Below are 25,168 nucleotides of genomic sequence, written 5' to 3' on the forward strand. Positions count from 1 at the left end.
AGCCTGTCTGTTGACCTGCCATGCCGACTTTAACCTGAGCCGGACAGTCGTGATTGGGAAGGTCAAATCCAGAATAAATTCTGAAGGGACATTTAAAGGAAATCATTATCTGCCTTTTAGATCATTGATGTTTCTGCTTCCATGGTGCCAGAATACCAGTTTGAGAAACGTGAACCCCACTGTCTCTGCTTGCTGTCACCCTAAAAGGGCATTTTACCTGCGGTACTGTCTCTCTAATTTTAAACAGTGTGAGACGTGGACCCTTCGAGAGAACCAACATTATATTCTCTGACTCTTACAATCCTAGTTTTTCTTACAGCTCTCAAAACCCAAGACTTAAGAAAGAGACAGTACAGCCTTTTTTTGGTTTTTACACTAACGAATGCTTGCCGTAGTTGATAAATTGGAATCATTTGTATTACCATGCTGAGTTCTAGCAGGTCCCTGCCCAAAAATATAGGATGGGAGATGGGATAAGGCAGTAGCTTCTATGATCCTACGTGGTCCAGCCAGCCAGAGTTCTGCCCCGTCTTGCTATCTGACCTCAAACAGGTGAATTCTGGTTACTGCATGACCTGATCAAAAACCTGAGGGCTGTCTGTCGGGGTCGGGGTTCTGCCCTCCACACCCACCCAGTGTATGGCACTCGGTGACCGAGCTGAGTGCTGCCTGGCTCCTGGTTCTACCACAGGTGTACCTGGGGTATGAAAGGTGCTGCGTGGTTCCTGGTGTGTGGTAGATGCTACCGGTGCTGGCCTTCCGGCTTTGCAGTTCTCTGCCCAAAGTAGAGACATCGGGGGATGAAAACAGGTTCAACCTCCTGTATGCCACAGCAGCTCTGAATTCACAGAGACTAAATTCATCAACGATTGTTCACACCGCAAAAAATCGCTTCACTAAAGGTACTTAAATCATTTAGTCAGCGTTTGGTTGTTGATGCTTGACCCAGACACCCGGGGAAACCTTCAGCCTAGAGCTGCTCTGAACTTCTCTGAAATATACCTACTATCCCCTGCTCTCAGAAGACTTCCTTGTTTCTTCTGGTCCTTTTTTTTTCCCGCAGGAATAACTTGAAGGGTGGCTTGCAGGAGTTATTCTGGCTTTGGGGAATACAACATGAGCAGACGTTTCCTTGGGAATTAAACATTGTGCCTGTAGTTGCACACTGAATGATCTCCCTCAGAAATCCCCCCGCTCAAGGCCACACTGGTGTGGCAAATGGAAATATTAATGATTTGCATGTTTGTACACAGCTAGGTGTGAGCGAGTGAAATGAACACCCTCAGTGGAAGCGCTGACTATAAAAAGTGTCTTTCCCAGGCTGGGGTGACTGTGGGCTTTGCAACCCCGAGAAGGAGGTGCCTGGCCGGGGTGGGGGTGGGGAGTCACGGATTTGCATAAATTGAGCACGCTCTCTGGTTCCTCTGCCACAGGGGCAGATTTATAATTGTCTGGATCCCAGTCAGCAGCGGTGTTTAGACTTGCCTCTGCAAGCCTGTCCCAAGCTGGCTAGTGAGGAAGCCCTCGTGCCAGATCATTACCATTGATGGCTTTTCTGGCCGCAGCTGGAGCAGGCCTCCCCCCCCCCACCCCCATCCGTTGTCTGCCTGCTCTGCCGTGCTCCATCCAGAACGAGCTCCAGAACGTGCTCCAGAACGTGCAGGGCTGGGTGCTGTGCTCCCGGCACCCCGCTCAGGGTCTTCCCTCTGAGAGAGGCCAGCCACACGACTTTACATATCCCAGCCTGTTTCCTAATTTCTGTGTGACATTAATAATAATGCATACCTCGAAGGACTGTTGTGCACAATTAAAGGAGAGAATTCATGTAAAGGAGTCATAGCCCTTAGCATACTCAGGCACTTAATGAATCATAGTCATTCTTGTTATCACACGTTGCGTAATAGAACGAACCCTGGTTGTACACAGGCCAGCTAGCAGTGGGAGCTTGGCTAACTACCCACTTCCTTCCCTCAGTTGAAGGGATCACATGCCAGATGATCTCAGAGGTGCCTGGTGAGCTGTGAATCAGTGAGCAAACGCACCGATCACTGCTGTTTGCATCTGCGAGCTCCCCTGGTGTTCAGTACCTGCAGAAGGCATGGGTGCTGCTGGGCACCGTGGTCCCCAGGGCACTTTTTATGGTGCTGAATTTCTTTGAAAGTAGTTACTGCAGGACTGGGCATAGTTGAGCTGTTCTTAGTTAACTGGAATATGGAACTAACCAGGAGAATCCATTTTCCCATCCTGAATAATGTTGAAATGTCTTTTTCCTGATTGCAAAGTGGTGAGGAGCCTGTACACTGGAGCCCAAGTGCCAGGGTTGATGCCTTGCTCTCCCACTTCCAGCTGGCTGATGGTCAGCAAGTTCCTTAACTTCTGGGCCTCAGTTTTCTCATCTGTAGATAGTACCTACCTCATGGGGTGACGTGAGGATCGAGGGGTTTATGCATGTAAAATACTTAGAACAGTACCAGACACGTAGTATACATCCAGTAAGAGTTTATTATTGTTATTTTTAGATTAAGTCCAGGGAAATTACATTTTATCTTAGGTGAAAAGATGTTATGTTATTAAAGAAGAAATTGGAAAAAAATTGATGAAATGCCAAGAGGAAAATGCATCTTGCGTGTCTGGATCTAAAGGGCCTGAAAGCTGGTAGATGAGCCGAAGGACGAGCTGCTTACTGGTCGTCTTTTCCAGAGCTGCTGCGCTCACATGCGCATTTTTCATACGTGGTCTTTGGAGCTACCGTAAAGACAGTGGCATTCTATCATGTTGCTCTTCCATAACTTACTAGATCGTGCTCCCGCTGCTGGATACTGATATTGTTTTCTCTTTTTGCTGTAAGAGATAAGGTAACAATAAGCAGCTGTATTCATACGTTTGTGATTTGCTAGATGATCTCTTTAGCATGAGTTCTTAAGGTAAAGTTCCCAGTCCAGGAACCTGCCGTGGGCTGTTGCCGCGTTGTTTTTCCAAAAGGCATGTACATGTTAACATTTTCATGAGCGATGCATAAATTTATCAGATAGCCACAAGCACATGCGCATTGAGTATTGTCATTTTGAAATTGTTTTCCTTGTAAAACTTAAACTGGTTTTACTAATGCCACCATGATGCAGGCATGGGGCTCAGAGAAGGGGATGGGAAGTTCAAAAGCCATTATCAGTGCTAAGAATCTATTTTTGTTTCAAATTTCTGTTTTCCCATGGACTTTTGCATTGGATTTGGCTCAGTCTCATTCAAGTGTTGAATTTCACAGAGAAAAGGCATGATAAGATTTCAGGGATTCTCATTTACCATCTCAACTTTTTGTCTTTTGCCTCCCAGGGAGCAGTGATTATTAAACACTTTTGATTTCCTCACATGAAAGGGACAGAGTAACCCCCGAAGTGATACGCTGGCATCGTTAGTGTAACACCTGCTGTTTGGCAGGGTAAGGAAGGACCAACTCTTCCTCTTTCCGTTCCTGTTGGGGGACAATTCATTACCATTTCCCCAAATGCTCCTACATGATTGGGCACCAACCCAATTGTTATTAAAATAGATATGCTCTTAGACTGTTTGCTTCAAACCTTGCTGCAAGGGTGGTTTGGGTCAACAAATGCAGAACATCAGGATATTACCGTGATGGACAAAGATGATGTCCACGCCCGTTCATTGTGGGGTTCCAAGTCGTGATTGGGTGTGACTATGCACAGGCTTCCATGCAGGAGAAGTTTTCAAAGCAAAGGTTATTTAGCATGCTTTTGAAATGAGTCTTGGGCTAGAAAAGAGTGGTAAAACTCTAAAATGATTCCCTGATTTTGCCGGTGAAGAAATCGAGGCTTATAAAGAAGTGAAGTGGGACTGCCCTGGCCATCTAGTGGTTAAGGTTTGGCACTCCCTGGGCAGGGGCACAGGTTCAGGCTCTGGTTGGGGACCTGAGGTCCGCATGCTGCAAGGTGCAGCCAAAAAAAAGAGGGAAAAAAGTGAAGTAACTTGTTTAAGGTCTTGCAGCTACTTTGTGGCTTAGTGTTAGGATAGTAATATAGCACTGATATAATGTATGTAATAAAGATATATAACGATATAGCATATATATATAATGATTATATATTTTCTATTTATAAAATATATTTTACATGTTACAGAATATATGTTCAATACATTGTGTATATAATACATTATATATTGTGTCTACCATATACAAAGTATATACCATGATACAATAATAGATGTAATAATACAGTAATAACATATTGGATATAATATTACAGTAATGCTGGTAGCTTCCTGCATGCCAAATTTAGTACTAAGAAATCTGGATACATTATAGACTTCCATTAATCTTTTTTTGTTGTTGTTAAGTGAAAGATCAAATGTAGGAAATGGAAGCCATAAGTGTGATGGAATTTTTCTCATGAGAAACATGGGGTGTTGTTTTGGGTGTGGATAAGAAAAGGGAAGGAAACTCCGCTTTGTCATCAGATATTTCCAAATTTAGAACAATATCTACCCCTAGCCCTTGGTTTTAGGATATACTTTACCCTGGGAACATACGTAAGATACATTTCCGTGTTTGGCTGTTTCTTTTCCAGACACATGGAGGGTGTTACCAGTATTTAAGATAATAGCAGTGGCCACTGGCCACTTGATATCTAATTACCTTTTGGCAGTTATGTTAGGGCACTTAGTTTTAGAAGTCACATCTTGCTGAAATACCTAGGTCCCTGTGTCTGGGGACTTTGTGGTCTGCAGCTGAGGAATTTGCCCCAGGATGGCTCGTCTTTGTCAGGAGTGGGTAAATTTAAAGAGCCAGGTAGTGAATATTGTAGGCTTCACAGGGCAAGAGACAAAATCAAGACAGTTTTATGTAGATACTTATATGACCAGTTAAGGTGAAACCATTTTATGGCAGATGGGAAAACCATTCTTCCCTGGCAGGCTGTATACAAGGAACATGCAGCCAAGAGGCTGGCAGGATTCGGGCTGCCGGCAGGAGTGTGCTAACCCCTGGTCTGCGGGGTCTTTTTTGTTTGGTGCTCTCTGCTGTCATTATTGCTGGGGAACTCAGAAGCAGGTCACTTGTCAGTCACCGGAACTGTTCACATTTCAAGCCAGAAAAGGGACTTAAATATCATCCTCCAAATGAGGATGGACTTAAATACCATCCTCGTTTTTAAAATTGAGATTACTTAAGCTGAACCTTCTGTTTTCTAGCTTATCACACCATTCAGGTCTTTATCTATAAAAATACAATGGAAAAGAGATTGTGGAAGGTTTGAAGAGCCTGGTACTTTGAATATGGAGGCCTTAAATGGTTTTGCTTTACCATTAAATGGGGCACTATAGTAAAAACATTCCACAGTTTCTGTACTCATTCATTGATTGACAGACTTTCATCCATTCAACATTCATTCATTTAATGGCTCCTGTGTCGGGCACTGTTCTAGGCACAAGAGATATCTAATGAAAGATTAAGACATCATTGGCTCCTGAAGTGTATAGTTTAATATTAACAGTAAAATATACAATCTGTTAGGTGACAGGCATCACAGAAAGAAGGCAGGGAGGGGATGTAGGACTAGGAGAGGGGCTGGTAGTGTTGCAGAGGCTGGAGAGGGGAGAGGCCTCAGCTGTGAGGAGTTGGGTGGGAGGGCCGCTCTGTCTGGGCACGTGCGCTCTGGAGAACAGGGAGCTGGAGCAGAGGGCCTGAGCCGACAGGCCGGTATGAGGCCCGCCTGGCTGGAGCGGACTTGGGAGAGACCCGCGAGGCTGAGGTCAGGGAGAAGCGGAGCCTTGTGGGTGATGGGGTTAGAAGGGAGAGCCAGTGGGACTCGCTCAGGGTGACATGTGGGGTGTGAGAGAAGAGGAGGTGTTTTGGTCTGAGCATTTTGTCTTATAAACAGAAGAGAGCTGAGGAGCGGATGGGGGCCCGGGGGTTGGGGGAGGGGGTCGGGAGTTGTATTTGGCACAGGTTGAGTTTGGGGTGCCTATTAGAGACCTAAAAGGACGCGGTCACTAGGCAGGTTGAGTGTCGCAGTCTGGATTTCAGAGAAGAAATCTGGGCTTTTTGGAGTCTTTGAGTTTTGAGACTGGATGAGAGAGATTACCAAGGAAGTGAGTTAGAGAAGAGGCCAAGGACTGAGCCCTGGGACACCCCAGAATCAGGAGTTTGGGGGTGATGAGCAGGGCCCTGCGGTGAGGCAGGAGGAGGCTCGGAGACCTTGTTGTCCTGGAAACCGGGCGCAGACAGTCCCAGGGGCCGAGAACAAGGGCTGACAGATGCTGCTGATCTGAGCCAAGTCACATAAGGACTGAGATTGAGCACAGGACATAGGGCCATGGCCTTCACTGGAGACCTGGACCAGTTTCAGGGCGGTGCTGGAGGTGAAAGGGGATGTGAGAGAGAGGGGCCGGAGAGGAAGTAGACACAGTGGGCGTGAGCGGCTCCCTGAGGGCTTTTGCTGCAAGACAGAGCAAAGACAGGTTGGTGGTTGTTGAGGGTAGCGGGGTCAAGGGAGAGCTTTTTTTTTTTTCCATTATTTTATTTTTGGTTGCGCTGGGTCTTCGTTGCTGTGAAAGGGCTTTCTCTAGTTATAGAGAGCAGGAGCTACTCTATAGCTGTGATGCACGGGCCTCTCGTTGTGGTGGCTCCTCTTGTTGAGGAGCACAGGCTCAATAGCTGTGGTGCCCAGGCTTAGTGGCTCTGTGTCATATGGAATCTTCCTGGACCAGGGATTGACCCTGTGTCAATTGTCAGGCAGGCTCTTATCCACTGTACCACCAGGGAAGTCCCAAGGGAGAGCTTTTTTAAAGGGAGAGATAAAGGTGTGATTGAATGCAGATGTGAATAATCCAGTTCAGTTCAGTCGCTCAGTCGTGTCCGACTCTCTGCGACCCCATGGACCGCAGCACACCAAGCTTCCCTGTCCATCACCAACTCCCGGAGCTTGCTCAAACTCATGTTCATAGAGTCAGTAATGCCATCCAACCATCTCATCCTTTGTCGTCCCCTTCTCTTTCCGCCTTCAGTCTTTCCCAGCATCAGGGTCTTTTCCAATGAGTCAGGTCTTCGTATCAAGTCACCAAAGTATTGGAGTTTCAGCTTCAGCATCTGTCCTTCCAATGAATATTCAGGACTGAGTTCCTTTAGGATTGACTGGTTTTATCTCCTTGCAGTCCAAGGGACTCTCAAGAATCTTCTCCAGCACCACAATTGAAAAGCATCAGTTCTTCAGCGCTCAGCTTTCTTTATAGTCCAACTCTCACATCCATACGTGACTACTGGAAAAACCATAGCTTTGACTAGACGGACCTTTGTTGGCAAAGTGATGTCCCTGCTTTTTTAATATGCTGTCTAGGTTGGGCATAGCTTTTCTTCTAAGGAGCAAGCATCTTTTAATTTCATGGCTGCAGTCACCATCTGCAGTGACTCTGGAGACCAAGAAAATAAAGTCTCTCAATGTTTCCATTGTTTCCCCATCTATTTGCCATGAAGTGATGGGACCAGATGCTACAATCTTAGTTTTTTGAATGTTGAGTTTTAAGCCAGCTTTTTCACTCTTCTCTTTACTTTCATCAAGAGGCTCTTTAGTTCCTCTTCACTTTCTGCCATAAGGGTGGTATCTTCTACGAATCTGAGGTTATTGGTATTTCTCCCGGCAATCTTGATTCCAGCTTGTGCTTCATCCAGCCCGGCATTTCGCATGATGTACTCTGCATATAAGGTAAATAAGCAGGGTGACAATATACAGCCTTGATGAACTTCTTTCCTGGTTTGGAACCAGTCTGTTGTTTCATGTCTGGTTCTAACTGTTGCTTCTTGACCTGCATACAGGTTTCTCAGGAGGCAGGTAAGGTGGTCTGCTAGTCCCATCTCTTGAAGAATTTTCTACAGTTTGTTGTGATCTACACAGTCAAAGGCTTTGGCGTTATCAATAAAGCAGAAGTAGATGTTTTTCTGTTGTTTTCCTATATATTCTCTTGCTTTTTCGATGATCCAACACATGTTGGTAATTTGATCTCTGGTACCTCTGCCTTTTCTAAATCCAGCCTGAACGTCTAGAAGTTCATGGTTCACGTACTGTTGAAACCTGGCTTGGAGAATTTTGAGCATTACTTTGCTAGCGTGTGAGATGAGTGCAATTGTGCAGTAGTTGGAACATTCTTTGGCATTGCCCTTCTTTGGAATTGAAATGAAAACTGACCTTTTCCAGTCCTGTGGCCACTGCTGAGTTTTCCAAACTTGCTGGCATATTGAGTGCAGCACTTTGACAGCATTATCTTTTAGGATTTGAAATAGCTCAACTGGATTTCCATCACCTCCAGTAGCTTTGTTCGTAGTGATGCTTCCTAAGGTCCACTTGACTTTGCATTCTAGGACGTCTGGCTCTAGGTGAGTGATCACGCCACTGTGGTTATCTGGGTCATGAAGATCTTTTTTGTATAGTTCTTCTGTGTATTGTTGCCACCTCTTCTTAATATCTTCTGCTTCTGTTAGGCCTATACCATTTCTATCCTTTATTGTGCCCATCTTTCCATGAAATGTTCCGTTAGTATCTCTAATTTTCTTGAAGAGATCTCTAGTCTTTCCCATTCTGCTGTTTTCCTCTATTTCTTTGCACTGATCACTGAGGAAGGCTTTCTTATCTATCCTTGCTGTTCTTTGGAACTCTACATTCAAATGGGTATATCTTTCCTTTTCTCCTTTGCCTTTAGCTTCTCTTCTTTCCTCAGCTATTTGTAAGACCTCCTCAGACAGCCATTTTGCCTTTTTACATTTCTTTTTCTTGGGAATGGTCTTGATCCCTTCCTCCTGTACAATGTCACGAACCTCCATTCATAGTTCTTCAGGTGCTCTATCAGATCTAATCCCTTGAATCTGTTTGTCACTTCTACTATATAATCGTAAGGTATTTGATTTAGGTCATATCTGAATGGTCTAGTGGTTTTCCCTACTTTCTTCAATTTAAGTCTGAATTTGGCTATAAGGAATTCATGATCTGAGCCACAGTCTGCTCTCGGTCTTGTTTTTGCTGACTGTATAGAGCTTCTCCATCTTTGGCTGCAAAGAATATAATTGATCTGATTTCGGTGTTGGCCATCTGGGGATGTCCATGTGTAGAGTCTTCTCTTGTGTTGTTGGAAGAGGGTGTTTGCTATGACCAGTGTGTTCTCTTGGCAAAACTCGATTAGCCTTTGTCCTGCTTCATTTTGTACGCCAAGGCCAAGTTTGCCTGTTACTCCAGGTATCTCTTGACTTCCTACTTTTCCATTCCAGTCCCCTATGATGAAAAGGACATTTTTTGGGGGTGTTAGTTCTAGAAGGTCTTGTAGGTCTTCATAGAACCATTCAGTTTCAGCTTCTTCAGCATTACTGGTTGGGGCATAGACTTGATTACCATGATATTGAATGGTTTGCCTTGGAAACGAACAGAGCTCATTCTGTCATTTTTGAGACTACACTCAAGTCCAGATTGCATTTTGGACTCTTTCGTTGACTATGATGGCTCCTCCATTTCTTCTAAGGGATTCTTGCCCACAGTAGTAGGTATGATGGTCATCTGAATTAAATTAACCCATTCCAGTCCATTTTAGTTCAACTGATTTCTAAGTCGATGTTCACTCTTGCCATCTCCTGTTTGGCCACTTCTAATTTACCTTGATTCATGGACCTAACATTCTAGGTTCCTACGCAGTATTGCTCTTTACAGCATCAGACTTTACTTGTTTCACCAGTCACATCCACAGCTGGGTGTTGTTTTCTATTTGGCTCCATCTCTCTTCATTCTTTCTGGAGTTATTTCTCCACCTTTCTCCAGTAGCATATCGGGCACCTACTGACGTGGGAAGTTCATCTTTCAGTGTCCTATCTTTTTGCCTTTCATACTGTTCATGGGGTTCTCAAGGCAAAAATACTGAAGTGGTTTGCCATTCCCTTCTCCAGTGGACCACGTTTTGTCAGAACTCTCCACCATGACCCGTCTGTCTTGGGTGGCCCTGCATGGCATGGCTCATAGTTTCACTGAATTAGACAAGGCTGTGGTCCATGTGATCAGTTTGATTACTTTTCTGTGATTGTGGTTTTCATTCTGTCTGCCCTCTGATGGAGAAGGATAAGAGGCTTTTGGAAGCTTCCTGATGGGTGAGACTGACTGTGGGGGAGACTGGGTCTTGTTCTGGTGGGCGGGGCCATGCTCAGTAAATCTTTAATCCAATTTTCTGTTGATGGGCGGGCTGTGTTCCCTCCCTATTGTTTGACCTGAGACCAAGCTATGGTGGAGGTAATGAAGATAATGGTGACCTCCTTCAAAAGGTCCTGAGCACACACTGCCATATTCAGTGCCCCCAACCCTGCAGCAGACCACCGCTGACCCACGCCTCTGCCAGAGACTCCTGGACACTCACAAGCAAGTCTGGGTCAGTCTCTTATGGGATCACTGCTCCTTTCTCCTGGGTCCTGGTGTGCACAAGGTTCTGTTTGTGCCCTCCAAGAGTCTATTTCCCCAGTCCTGTGTAAGTTCTGTAATCAAACCCCACTGGCCTCCAAAGTCAAATTCTCTAGGGGTTCTCAGTCCCTTTGCCAGGTTGGGAAATCCCCAGGTTGGGAAATCTGTTGTGGGTCCTAGAAACTTAACAGCGTGAGAATTTCTTTGGTATAATTGTTCTGCAGTTTTTGGGTCATCTGCTCAGTGGCTCCATGGTGGGGTTAATGGTGACCTCCTCCAAGAGGACTTAAGCCACAGGCTATGTGACCCAGGTAGCTGCACCCAGAGCCTGTGCCCCGGTGGCAGGCCACTGCTGACCCGGACCTCCACAGGAGACTCAAACACAGGTCTGGCTCAGTCTTTGTGGGGTCTCTGGGTCCTTGTGGGCACAAGGTTTTGTTTGAGCCCTCCAAGCATCTCTGGTGGGTATGGGGTTTGATTCTAAACATGATTTTGCCCCTCGTGCCATCTTGCTGGGGCTTCTCCTTTGCCCTCGGATGTGGGATATCTTTTTTTGTTGGGAACCAACATTGTCCTGTCAATGGTTGTTCAGCAGAAGCAAGTTGTAATTTTGGAGTTCTTGCAGGAGAAGATGAGTGCATGTCCTTCTACTCCACCATCTTTGAGAATAATCCAGTAGAAAAGGAAGAACTGAGGACTGGGGGAATTCCTGGCACAGGGAAAAGCTACAGCAGCTGTGTGTTTTGAGTATCACTCTAGCACTCAGTCAGTGCTAGCAAATGACTCCAGTGTTTAGTGACCCAGCCTTAATTTAGTTCACGCTTCTGAAAGTGGCAGTTTAGGCTGGGGTCCTTCTTGTGTCTGTGGTCAACTGCCGGGAGGCTCATCTCTGTCCCAGCCGGGGCCCGAGGTCACTCACCTGGCAGCTGTAGGCTTCCTGGAGAGCAAGGTGCACACGGCCTCCCGAGGCCCAGGGTCAGAACTGGCACGGTGTTGTCTCCGCTTCAACTTGCTGGTGACAGCATGTCCCAGGACAGCCCAGATTCAAGGTAGAAGAGACCCCCCTCTGGATGGAAGGCCCCTGAGGTCAAGGGGGATTACTGTGGCCATCTTGACAAACAGGTCTGGGAGCCAAGTATATTGCATTTGAGCCTCCCAAGAGTTTTGTGTGATGGATATAGTATTTTATCTTCATTTCACAGATGGGGAAACAGGGTCCGTGAGGGTCTGGTGACTTGCTCAGGATCACACAGCTGGTCGGGGGCAGAGCTGGGGCCCGAACTTTGCTTTCTCTGATCTTCTCCCTGCCCCGCCGTCCTGAGAGTTTATGCGCGCAAGCAGACCAGAGTGCTGCTTCCTCTCTTTGCTGGGCAAGGGAATAATATTTTTGAAGATGATGATTATCTCATAATTAAGATGGACTGAGGGAGGCAATTATATTGTTGTGGTTTGCATGTTTACTGTGGGGATTGGCCAGCTGTGTTTATTGGAATCCCATTGAGGTCACAGCGGTGCATATAATTAGGACCTTGATTGACACAAAACGTATGTCTCCACTGTCAGTGCCCTTTGACAGACGGCGTGCATGTTGTCGCTCAGCTGGCTGTCCTGTTCCTTGTAGCAGTTGTCCACATAGTTCCCACTGTCCTCAAGACCCGCTTCACACCCCCTTTGCCTCCAGGCCTTCTGACTTCCTGTGTGTGCCCTTATCCCCGCCTCTCCCCTCTGTCCCTGACAGACACGCTGCTTCTGGTCCAAGGTCAACTCCCTCTGTTCAAGTCTGCCTCCCTCCAGAACTTGTTGCGGTCAGCATTTGCCTCCTCACCCAGCTGGACTTCACATCTTCCAGAAGGTAGAAAAATTAGCCTTAGCATCAGGGAGCTTTGGCTCTGCCGCTGGCTGGGTAGTCTCCAACAAGTCATTTGCCCTGAGGTTCCTGAACCTGAGACCTGCGTGGACAAGCTAAGCCGTCTCAGAGACCTCTCGGGCAGAGTGAGGTCTCCTTGCGTTCACGGGGGAAGCCCCTGGCCTAGGGCTCAGCTCCCGGCGCAGTGGCTGCCAGGGCGTCCTGGGTCCTGTATCTGACAGCCCTGCGTCTGTTGCAGGAGCAGCGGCATGGGCCTGCCATCACTCCAGTGCCCGGACTCCGTGGGCCCCGGAGCTCCAGCAGCTGCCCTCCGCTTAGCTCACTGGGGAGGCAGCGGGAGTCGGTCTAGGTGCTGATTCCACAGTCTCAGAAGATACTTGGTTGGAAAGCAAAGCCCATGGGGAAGATACTTTTTTAAAGCTCTCTTTGGATAAAGGGAGCACCTCAATGAGAATTAGGTTAAACCGAGCATTGCAGGTCTCAGTGGCCTTGCTTACAGGGAGCCCAGGAGCTTCTCTCTCCCGTGAAGTCCCCGGGCTGGGGTCCCGCCAGCGGAGCGAGAGGGAGAGCCTCCCCGGAGGGGCGCCTGGGGCAGCAGGGAGGGCCCACGTGTCAGCCCGGAGGTTCCCGATGCAGAGCTGCTCTTTACTCTCACGTGCTTTGCTGTAAGAGGAAATCATCCTGCTACTTATCATGAAACCTTGGGGAAATTACATAATTTCTGTCAGCCTCAATTTGCTCATCTGTACAAATGAAGACAGCCAATAACCCCTGCCTCATAGAGCACAAGGAGGCATGAACAAAGGATGGAGTTAGCTACGATAATGACTGTGTAAAATTCCCCTTTGTCTTATGTTATAAATCACTGAATGAAGATTTTTCATTTTTTATGGTCACTCTGTACTTCCAAGATGTGTCCGTGTAATATTTCTTACTCATTCGTTCACCGAGTTGGTATTTCTCTACTTCCTACTTAGGGGCATGGCATGCTATTTTCCCTCTGCTCGGGTTATGATGACCGGTTCATTTCCCAGTGGTTGGCATCACCATATTCAGAGCTGCAGTTTGCTGCGTATGTACTTCAGTGAAGTTGCTTACCTGGGGGCTAGTTTCTGAAGTCAGGTCATAAGGGAAACATTGCCTGTAGTCAAAATTACCCTTGAAAACCCCTTCAATCATCTATAATAAGCAGTCTACATTAGGGGAGTCATCAAACATTTTCTATAAAGAGCCATATAATAAATAATTTGGGCTTTGCAGACCGTGTGTGGTCTCTGTCACATATTCTTCTTCATTTTCTTTTCTTTTTTTTTTTTTTTTACAGTTCTTTACAGCGTTTAAAAAAACCCCACAAAACTCTGGGAGACAGTGAAGGATAGGGAAGCCTGGCGTGCCACAGTCCACGGGGTCACAAAGAGTTGGACACGACTTAGTGACTGAACAACAACAATAATGTAAAAAACCATCTCAGGTCTGGGCCCTTTTAAAACAGGCCTTGGTCTGCATGAGTAACCTGTGGTTGGCAGCCTCCGAGGCAGCCCCAGGGACCCTGTCTCTTGGCGCTCACAAGCCCAGGTGCAGCCCATGCCATCTGGGGTCGGGGTTGATCACATGACCAGGAGACTATGGCACAAGCAATAGATGGTTGTCGCTTCTGAAGGTCAGAGGGTTCTGCCCCCGCCTCTCTCTCTCGGAGAGACGAGCTGCCCTGTCGTGAGGAGAGGCTCCCGGGTGAGGAGCTGAGGTCCCCTCCTGCTCACAGCACGGGGGTGAGCTTGGAGATGGCCCTGGTCAAGCCTCCGGTGATGCAGCCCTGATCGCACCTGAGACCGTGAACCAGAGCCACCTGGCTGGCTCAGCTCATTCTGTCTTTTGATGATTATAAAATCCTCAGCAGTGAAAGGGGGAACAATGAGAGGTTTAAAAGAAAAAAAAAAAAGCCTGCTTGCCTGCAGAGTTTAATCCATTCCTTTTAATATTTAGCGTTTTTACCAATTATCCATGTCAACAAAATGTGTTTATGGCTAGGATGCCTAAGTTACCTGAGAGTGTGAGGAAGCTCTTCTGGGTGGACCAGACACTGAGGAGACCACTTAATCCACAGCTCGGGCCGAGGTCAGTACTGGGAGCCAAACGCCTGCTCGGATCTGGCGCCTTCTAGGCGTTCTCTAACGTCCGTGATGGCACTCTGCTCTAGTACAGCACTGCTCCTGTGGTCTTTGGGGAGCCTGTGCTCCCCCACCAGATAGGTCCAGATGGCTTTGCTCTTTTTCAGCTTTGCGCAGAGGACCTTCTGCCCTTAATGGCTCTTCCGCAAGCAGCTGGCCATTGACCTACGTCTTGTGACCTGCCTTGGAAGGATGAGCTGGGCCAGTTGGTTCTGGCTCAGGAATTTGAACCAGGACTCAGCGACAGTCTAATCACTGGTGGGCGTTTGAGCTAAAGAGTCCTAAAGAATTGGAGGTAGGCAGCCGTGATGTGCTCCCATTTTATGAGTAGTGGCTCAGAGGAGGCATGCACATACTAGTGAATTACATACAGTGTGTGTGAGAAGTGCTGTGGGAAGCAGAGGAAGGGGGACTAGGAGTTCAGCTCCGAAGGGTCAGGTTGCAGAGTTAAAGCGGGCAGACAGGGTGGCCTTGTTGGGAGGGTGAGGTTTGCGTCAGGACTTGGAGAAAGGGAGTTGGCCCAGCGCGTACCTGGGGGACAGACATTCCAGGAGGCGGAATGTTAGGTAGCTGTGTTCACGGAGGTGTGAGAGTCTGGGATGACTGGACAGAGAGGGAAGATCCTCGCAGGCTTTGAGGACCGTTGTGAGGACTTTGATTTTCATCATGAGGGCAACAGCAGGTGTTGCAGAGTTCTGAGCTGAGCAGTGAAACCATCTGACTTCAGTTTTCGTAGGCTTTCCCCATGGCTCAGCAGGTAAAGAATCCACCCGCAACGCAGGAGACACAGGAGATGTGGGTTCAGTCGCTGGGTTGGGAAGATCCCCTGGAGGAGGAAATAGCAACCCATTCTAGAGTTCTTGCCTGAAAAATCCCATGGACAGAGGAACCTGGTGGGCTCCAGCCCGTGGGGTCGCAGAAGAGCTGGACGCGACTGAGCGCACACACACAGGATCACTCCATTGTGCATGCAGGGGAATGGAGAAGCCCTGCTAGAAGCTGGAGCAGCGTCCAGAGAGCTGCCGTGCGATGACGGAGGGTGCGTGGCTCTGAGGGATTTCAAAGATTAGGACTAGCAGGGTTTCCTGGCTGCTTGGATAAGAGCTGTAGGAGAAAAGGGGAGTAAAGGGGGACTTCACGGTTTCTGGCCTGAACCCCTAACTTTGAGAATGGAGCTGCTGTGGGGGATGGTCAGGAGTTCAAGCAGAAGTGCCTTTTAGATCTCCAAATGGAGATACTGAGTGGAGAGTTAAGTGTGCAAGGAGAGAGAGCTGGATTCGAGGTGTGAACTGGGAGTTTTGACATAAAGATGGCATCTAAAGCTGCTAGGCGAGCTCCCTAAGGAAGTGAGCCTCGATGGGACATGGAGCTCGGGCAGAGGCAGAGGTGGAGGACACTGGTCCTCAGGGCCGCCTTCTTGGTTCTCACCCTTCCTGACAGTGGGGTGAGCTTGCCTTGGATTCCCAGGAGTCTCCTTAGTCTTATTTACCTTGCGTGCTAAGGTAAATTGCTTTAGTCGTGTCCAACCCTGTGCGACCCTATGGACTGCAGCTTGCCAGGCTCCTGTCCATGGGGATTCTCCAGGCAAGAATACTGGAATGGGTTGCTGTGCCCTCCTCCAGGGGATCTTCCCGACCCAGGGATGGAACCCTTGTCTCTTACATCTCACCTGCGTTGGCAGGCAGGTTCTTTACCACTGGCACCACCTGGGAAGCCTTTATTTCCCTTAAACCTTTCTTTTCACTTGAACGTGTTTCATGTGGTTTCTGTCCCTTGCTACCAAAAGAGTCATGGCTGAAGGTGGTATCAGCCCCCTTTACAGGAAGGAAACAGCCCCAGAAGTTAAACTTACTCCTGGTTTTACCCAGTGACCTAACTGGGATTGGTGTCTACATCCCTCTGGCTCCAATGTGTACAAAGTGTGTGTAATCCCATTGTTGTTCCTGGGCTACTGCTGATGGCTACTGCGCTGTGGGCATTGATTGGTGTGATTTGAATGATTTAAATTGTCTCTCGCAAATTAGGAAATGGGGTGAACCCCCCACGCCAACCCCAGGCTGAGACTGAAATTGGCTTGAGTTTTAAATCTCAGGAGTCCCAATGCAGTGAAAGGAATTAAAGCATTGAGTGGATAGTTCATTGATTAATTCCTTTTTTCACTTTCTATCAACAGATGTTTGAGCACCTGCTGTGTGAGATGCTGTGAGGCACAAATGTTTCCAAACCTGAATTCTAATTGCAGACTGACAAATGCTATGTAAGTTAGCAGAGCTGAGGTCTGGAGGGTTAAGTCAGGGTTAGCCAGCTGAAACGAGCAGGGCCTGTGGGTGGGGGGTGGGGACACGACCCTGTGGATGAGGAAGCACCATGAGAAGGCCCCAAGGCCACGGTCTGGGGGTGGCGAGGGGGCCACTCACAGGACCTGTTTGGCCAGAGCCTTGAGCTGAAGAGCACTGACAAGCTGCACAGACAGTCGTTGTCAGTCGTTGTGTCAGGTGGCACGTGGGTGCGTGTGTCTGTGAAAGAGACAGGGAGAGGTCAGATTTGTGTTTGAAGATGACCCTGACTGTGGCGGGAGAATGGACTGGAGAGGGCAGGAGTGGACTCGGAGGCCGAGTCAGTTGTCCCCGCAGGCGGTGGCTGCTGGATGAGGGTGGTGGCGGTGGCACAGAGCCCCTGGATACTCGGAAAGTGAAATACACAGGCCTCGGCGCAGGCGGGGGTCTGGGGATCACAGGGTGTCAGCAGTTGAAGGAGGCCAGCCAGGTTTCTGGCTCATGTTCACAAGTGGTCACCATTCACTGAAATGAGCACAGGAGGAAACCCACTGTTTGCTTGCATTACATATAAACAGTGAACTGTGGCTCAGGGCTTTCTCTATTTTTATTACCGTAGGAGTCAAAACCACTGATTGCAAGTGTTTACAAACTCAGAATAATTGACTCAGTTCTCCCCAAAGTTCTTGACTTACGGGATTTGGGAGCTTTTAAAGGGACTGACTTGGAGGGACAATGTTCCAAGTCCATCTTGAAAGGCCTGCCTTTTGCCTGGCATGGTGTTGCCAGCACCATCTCCTCAAGGTAGCTCTGCCCCAGGATGTAACTGCACACGTCCTGACCTTCAGAGGGGAGAAAGAGACCTTGCTGTGGGTCATTTTTACTTCTTTTCATGGGCAGCGGGGCTCCTAGTGAGAGTATTTTCCATTCGGAAGTCCCAGGAAGCCTCCCTCCATGAGGGCCTCCCATGATTTATTGGGAGAACTGCTGTGTCGAGTGTGCTCATGTGGGTGCTAACGCTTGTACAAGCCACTGAAAGGGTATTGTGGGCCAGTGGTTGGGACCCGTGATGATGGAGTATCAGGGCTGACACTTTTCTATTTATATCAAAACTAACAACTTCTTGGGACTTCCCTGGTGGTCCACTGGCTAAGACTTTGCACTCCCAGTGCAAGGGGCCCCAGTTCAATACCTGGTCAGGGAACTAGAATCGAACCGGGGTCCCCTGCATTGCAGGTGGATTCTTTACCAGCTGAGCTACTAGGGAAACCCCTAGATCCCACATGCCACAACTAAGACCCGGCACCGCCAAATAAATATTGGAAAAAAAAAACCACCTACTTTTAAGGCTTGGGGTGGAGAGGTCCTGGGATGGATGCCACGGAAGGAGAGGAGACAGGGTCTCCTACTTGACGTTAAGTATTTACCAACTACGTTTAAGCTGGTTGTCCTTGGCACCAACCTGGGGGCTGGGCAAGCTCTGAGTTCTCAATAGGAAGGTGGTTGTACAAATGGCTAAAATGTGTCTTTTTTCTTTTTTAACTTCTTGTTTTATACTGGAGTATAGCTGATTAAAGTCCCTCTGCGTGTTGTCTTTCCTCCGGGTTAAGAAAAAGCCAGAACTTCCCTGGCAGTCCAGTGGTTAAGACACCATGCTTCCACTGCAGGAGGTACAGGCTCCATCTCTGGTCGGGGAATTCAGCTACTGCATGCCACACAACACAGCCAAAAAATTGTAAAACGAAAGAAAAGAAAAGAAAAGAAAAATCTGAGGATCACTTCACTCGTGACGTTTCAAAACATGAATTCTAAAGGGAACATAGTTGAGAACAGTCTTTTGGCGGGTGGAGGGGGAAGGGAGGTGAATAGAATTCCCTCTGCAAGACATTCAGTTGGCCACTCAAAAGTAATTGGTTATTAATTGATCGTTCTCCAATTTTCCAGTATTTTTAAGAAGCCAGAGGCTAGCAGTTTGTTTTAACATAATTGATACTATTGGTAATTTTATTATCTTGGTACGATTTTGAACCTCAGCATTCGACATGTTTTTATCTTATATCTTCCTTTTCGCCCCCATTCATACCCCACTCATAGTTCGACTAAATAATTCTAGTACAACTGTGTCATTACGTTCAAGTGCCATGAATGAGAAGTATCTGGGGCTGAGGAGGCATATCGTGGGCTCTGACCTTTTACTTCATTCAGCTAGTTACTGAGGACTTCGCGTGTGTCCAGCACTGAGGCGAGTCCTGGGAGCAGAGGCCCCTCTTGCTGCCGAGGGGAGGGGAGGTCAACTTACCCTGCAGTGCAGAGGGGCTCTAACTCAGTCACCTGATCTGGAGGTCTAGGGAGGTCAGGAAACAACAGTTACTTTCCCAGCAGGAGCCAAGCTGTTGTGTGTAGATAGTCTGGGTGGTGGCTTGACTCTGATTTCAGGGCTGAGGTGATGGCTCTGTGTCCTGGTGCTCAGTTCTGTAATGGGCTGGCATCTTATACAGACAGAGGAGTTGCATTTGAATAAAAGTACAGAAAACAGCAATCGTGTATAGCCAAGTTCCCCTTGAGAATCCCTGAAGGAGGCCAGCAAAGTGAACTGAACTTTCAGCATGGATACAGAATGCTGTCTCTTTAGACCAGAGGTGTGCAAACCAGCACGCTGGGGTCCAGTCCTTGTGGCTCCCTGTTTGTGTGAACAGTTTTGTGGACACAGCCACACCCGTTCTTCTACACGTCATCTGTGCTGCTTTCCCGTGAAGATGGCAGAGTCTAGTAGTGTAACAGACTGTATGCCCCACAAAATGGGAAATACTTAACTCTCTTGCCCTTTAAAGAAAAAGTTTGCTGACCCTTGCTTTAGAGCAAATGGAGAGGTTCGTTTTGCGTTCGGGCACTATGTGGTAAAAAGAACGTTGTTATCCTTAAATACCAGAATCCCGTTGGTGAGCTGGAGTGTTCACGCCACTGAAGGCGTGAAGGAGCTTCAGAGACGGTCGCTTGACCCCTCCTGTCTTACTTGCGCCTGGGGTCTTTCGCTCAAGACAGAAATGGAGAGTGATTTGCCTAAAATATTTACCCTCTCCTTTCCCTTCCTCAGGCTCACCTAACTGAATTCCCCTGAGGCGAATGGAGGCCCTCGTTTGCGCTTCGTGCTTCAGGTGTGCTGGGCCAATTAGAGAACAGGTCGACTTGATATGCAGACGATGCATTTCTACTCCCTGAAAAGCTGGAATGATGTCATCTTTTTCAAAGCTGTTTATTTGTTTATTTTTGGCTGTGCTGGGTCTCCGTTGCTGTGCGGGCTCCTCCCCAGCTCCAGAGAGCAGGGGCTCCCCTCTCACTGTGGTGTGCGGGCTTCTCATTGGTGCAGAGCGCAGGCTCGAGGGCTCATGGGCCTCAGCAGTCGCGGCACACAGGCTCAGCAGCTGCGTCTCCCGGGATGGAACCTGTGTCTCCTGCCTTGGCAGGCGGATTCTTTACCACTGAGCCCCCGGGGAAGCCCTAAAATGATGTCAGCTTGATTTCAGTGGAGAACAGTGGTAAGCACAAGTCATCATTTTGACCTGGTTAAGCATCTTGAACCCAGAACACTACCCAGACTTTCCACACCGTGTTCATATTGTAGCTGGTGATCCATTAAGAAATCATTATTAAGAAACTAGTGCCCAGGTGTTAAACCAGTATTGTTAACATAAATGTTTTGAATTATAAATTTCATTTGATTTTATGATTGTATAGGGGCTATAAGCATGTGGCAGACAGACCCTCAGGTGGCCCTCATGATTGTGTCCTGGTGTTCACATGTTTTGTCTAATCCTTAGGTGTGAACGGCCCTGTGACTCACTTCTAACGGAGAGAATGTAGCAGAGGTGGTGGGGTGTCCCTCCCTGACGCCGTTCTGTTATAGGAGACTGTCTTTCTAACAGACAAACTAGAGACATCTTCCCTTGCGAGCTTTGGAGAAGTCAGGGAGCTGAGGGTGGCCTCCAGCCTGCACTCAGCTGGAAGCTGTGGCCCTTAGTCCATGGCTGCAGGGAAACGACTTCTGCCAGCTGCCTGAGGGAGACCGGACACAGACCCTTCCCTGGTCAAGCCGCCAGGTGAAGATAGCAGCCCTGCCCACACCTCGCTGCGGCCTTGAAAGAGGACCCCTCTGAGCTGTGCCTGGACCCTGACCAACATAAACTGCACACTAATGTATGTGCGTGCTTTTGGTTACACAGCAATAGAAGACTATTATACTACAAAACATAAGGAGCTTACACCACTTTTTATGGGTTCATACTTAGCATTATAAAAATCCAGACAAATCCTGAGAATCTGAAGTGGGTTTTTTCCTTCTTAGAAGTTGTCCTTAAGTTATTGGGTCACTTGACAGAATTGGGAATGGTGACTTTGATAACAGTGTTGTATCTGTGTAAAATTGTAGGAAGCTGGTTCCTGCACTGCGGTGATGTGGAATATATCCCTGTTCTCAGGAACTATTCACTGAAGTATTTAGGGGGGCCCACTGATGCGTGACACTCAGATGGCTCAGAAAAATTTGCATATGTGTCAAGTAAATAGATGTGTTGGTGTAGCACTTCCCCCTGCTTGCTTTCTTTTTTTTAAGGTTTACTGATGGCCGTGCTGAGTCTTCAGCGCCGTGCAGGCTTGCTTTAGTTACGGTGAGCACAGCTGCTCTTCCCTGGGGTGCGGTGGCTTCTCTCGTTGCAGAGCTCGGGCTCGAGGGCCCAGTTGTCAGTCGCAGCTCCCGGGCTCTGGAGCGCAGGCTCAGGAGTGGTGGCGCACGGGGTCAGCTGCCACGTGGCACGTGGGATCCTCCTGGCTCAGGGATCAAACTGGTGTCCCCTGCGTTGGCAGGCGGATTCTTAACCACTGAGTCACCAGGGGAGCCCCTCTCCCCTGTTTTTTAAATATGAAGTCAGAGAAGCTCTAGAAGGCCTTCCCTCTTAGGGTATAGCATTTTGCTACTTGTTTTTGCTTTTGCATTTCCTGTGTGTAATACCTCCTGAGGCAAAATAGACTGCTAAAAATGTGACTTGATGTTTGTTATTGTTTTACCCAAGCCAAAGAGGCTAGAAGTTGTAGGACCTCTGGGGATGTGGTTACTTGTGTAAGAAAGTTTAATTCTCTCATACATAAATACATATTCTTTCCTTTATAACAGTAACCCTTTGCAGGGGGTGCTATTGCTTGTCTCCGTTTTGCTAGCAAGGATGTTAAATTAACGTCCAGGTTTTCAGAGCTACTTAGTGGTGGAGCCAGACTTGACCGCAGCCTTGTCCCTGCCTGGTTACCACCAGACTTCAGCCCGAGGGCTTTTCCTGCTGCTGTGCTCCTCAGGGGGTCCAGAAAGCGGGGCACGATCACGTGACCCCAGCAGCAGTTCACCTCCTGTGGGCACGTCTGAGCTCAGCCCAGTGAGCTTCGTCTCCAGTCCCCTTCTTGCCTCACCTGGCAAATCCAAAAGTGGTCCTGCAGTCATTTCTGTGGTCTAACAAGGTATTTCTGGCAGGACCCCGATAAGAGATGTCCTGCTCAGGATGTTGCTGAAGGGGTGGTGGAAGGGGTAGACACTTTGCACTGGCTGACCTCATGCATGTCCTCCCTGGAGGCTGCCTCAGCTTCCAGGGCATCACGATCCATCCATCCTTCATACAGCTGCCTGTGTGCCCCCTTCTTGCCCAGTGGTGAGGTTTGGGCCCGACTTCTCCCTTGAGCCTCAATGGGATTTCCACTCCCCACACTTGGGGCCGCGTTCATGTCCACTCCTTTCTATCAGTGCCGCTCCCCCGCCTGAAGGGCCCCTGACGTCTGGGTCCGTCTTATGCCTGCTGCCCTCTTTGTCCGGCTCCTGCCCTTCTAGACCCGTCCACTTCACCTACCGAAAACGGGGGAGAATAGTAAAGCCAAACCTCCAGCCCCCCTGTGTCATCTTGGCTGCCTGCCTGAATGTGGGGCGCTTGAAGAGAGCTTCTCGGAGGAGGAAGTGGGTGGCCGGTTCTCCTCCCCCAGCCTCCATGGGGGCCGGCCTGCAGGTACACCCTCTGATTGGGTTTCTTTTCACCCAAAGTCCCAGCTCGCCCCGGGAGTGCTGAGAGTCCTGGGGCAGACCTTAGTCATCAGGACTGGGACCGCGCTGAGTGTAGGCCTCGGACTGCCATCTCATTTCTGCCAAAAATAGGTGAGGAAAGACCCCATTTCCATTAAGTTTTTTAAGGTTATTTCTTTATTAAGCTGGAGTTCCTGGAAACAACACACCAAGCGGTGTTAGTAGCTTACCTTCCTCAGAAATGTCTTCACCGATAGAAAGTTATTGGGTTATTGATTTTTTAATAGATAGCAGATATTAAGTGGTTGTATGAAGAACATTGTAGATCTTATAAATCCAAGATTGAAGACTGAATTCACGGTGTTCCTTTACATCCCCTTTAAAATTCTTTCTAGAATGTCGTACCGGGAAAAGAACCCCTCTTCTGTTGAGTTGGCTGATTTTCTCTGGTTGGTCCAAAGTTAACCCAGCTTTTTTGCCTTTTTACCTTTGCTACTAGGAGATTTAAGAACCAAATGATCTTGGCTCAGTCACAGAAAATACTGTGTTCCAAGCTTTTGAGTATGTTCTCTTTTAAACTGTCTTATTAGTTACGTGTTTAGTGTTGCCTAAATAAATACCTGCCTGGGAAGAGTTGCTTTGTTCCTACTTCTGAGTAGAAGCAGCTGTGGGTGTTAATTATTAGGTACAGGTTTTAACTAATGGAGAGGAGAGCTTGCTGACCCGTGGCACGCCCTGCATGAGCTCTCTGATTGCTGCCTCAGCTCTGGGGTCCAATCCCGTGATGTGATTCTGGTTGAGGAGCCTGCGTTCTTACCTGGAGCACGTCTGTGGGCTCGGTGCAGCCAGGGTTGAAGACGAGCTCTGCAGCATCTGGGCTGTTTGTCTGCCTTCTGACCAGGTTTCATTCCATCTCCCCAGGCCCTTGGACCAAGCGGGGAAGGAAAAAAAGCTCTTGGCACATGCTTTTAGCAGGACGCTTAGGCGTAAGGGGGGCTTCCCTTGTGGCTCAGCTGGTAAAGAATCCGCCTGCAATGCAGGAGACCTGGGTTTGATCCCTGGGTTGGGAAGATCCCCTGGAGAAGGGAACAGCTACCCACTCCAGTATCCTGGCCTTGAGAATTCCGTGGACTGGATAGTCCATGGGGTCACAAAGAGTCAGACACGACTGGGCGACTTTCGCTAGACGTAAGGGAGGAAGCTTATTTTAGCTGTTTTTAATGTTATGGTAGTTGGGTTGTGTCTTTCCCCTTAGGGTAGAGCATTTTAGCTTTTGTTTTTGCTTTTTCATTTCCTGCGTATATATCCTGAAACAAAATGGACTGCTAAAAATGTCACTTGGTGTTTATTTGTGCCTAAAATAAAATAAAGACTTGTAAACACTGTGAGTCACTAAAATAGTTTTAGGAGGGAAGAAATGTTATCTCTGTTACTCTTTTCTATATTTCCTTCAAGAAATTTTCTAGTGGATTTCCCGTGCTTATTTTGTAATTGGACATTACATAATCCAGTTCGTTCATCAGTAGCCATACAATAACATTTTATTTGCTGGCACCTTGCATCTCTGCTTGTATGCACAACACTTTATTTTTTAAAGTGTAGTAAGTTTTGGAGGAAGATTGTGGTTAAAGAGGAAAGTTGCTGGAAAATAGGGTTGTGCTGCTGATCCAGCCAAGTGCCAGGAAGAAGCCATGTGCATATCCATCATGCAGGTCCATTGAGCCTGCTCACCTGCCTGCCTGCCCCGGAGTGCACTTGGCCTTGTTCCCCAGGCGGCCCCTAGCACACAGTAGATGCTTCGGGAGTGTTTTTTGGATCCATGAAGTCAGTAGCATGGCAGGTGGAAAAAGGGTAAAGAAGAGCGGTCTTATAAAACAATGAAGAAAGAAGGGGGATCAGCTGGGCCTGTGGTTCTCAGACTTGGTGTGCGTCAGGCTCCCGTGGAAGGCGGGTTAGGATCAGGGTCAGCGTTAGGGTCAGGGTCAGCTAAAGCACGTTGTGGGCCCACCCCCAGTGAGCGCAGCCTGGGGCCCAGGAGATCCTGGGCAGGGCTGGTGCGCCTGGTGGGTCAGGGCCGTGCTTTTGAGAACCGTCATCTAGGCCGATTGCCCTTGTTTTACAGATGAGATAAGAGATTTGAAGAAGCTGCACCTTACCTCACTGGCAAAACTAATTAGCAGCAGAACTGACATTAAAAGCCAAACCTTTCCTCCCACTCTCTGACTTCCAGGAAAGAGAAATGGACTCCGATGTCTCTAAATCGGCAGACTGCTCTGCTGACCACATTCCCCAGTTCCTTTCTTAGGAAGAAAGACAACTGTGGGCACAACCAGAGGCCAAGAGATGTTGTTCCAGACATTTGTTAGTTACTC

The 25,168-nt window shown here is 48.1% G+C and overlaps 1 protein-coding gene across 26 annotated transcripts in view; it reads left to right on the plus strand.

The window, feature by feature from the left end:
• Positions 1 to 25,168, plus strand: part of RAPGEF1 (Rap guanine nucleotide exchange factor 1) — a 245,696-nt gene that overhangs the window by 131,156 nt on the left and 89,372 nt on the right. For 4 of the 26 annotated variants that reach the window (XM_081594652.1, XM_081594656.1, XM_081594659.1 and 1 more), the window contains exon 1: positions 22,841 to 22,928. The exons of 21 other annotated variants lie outside the window; for them this stretch is intronic. Coding sequence is in view for 1 of the 5 variants with exons in the window: in XM_081594651.1 (XP_081450777.1) it covers positions 16,719 to 16,725 (7 nt within the window). In the remaining 4 variants the exon portion in view is untranslated. Of the gene's footprint in view, positions 1 to 16,641; positions 16,726 to 22,840; positions 22,929 to 25,168 lie in introns of those variants that run through there. One more of the 26 variants, XM_081594651.1, reaches the window with a different exon arrangement.

The sequence above is a fragment of the Giraffa tippelskirchi genome, chromosome 4 (genome assembly GCF_054371585.1).
Source record: "Giraffa tippelskirchi isolate mGirTip1 chromosome 4, T2T-mGirTip1v1.2.pri, whole genome shotgun sequence".
Taxonomy (NCBI): Eukaryota; Metazoa; Chordata; class Mammalia; order Artiodactyla; family Giraffidae; genus Giraffa; species Giraffa tippelskirchi.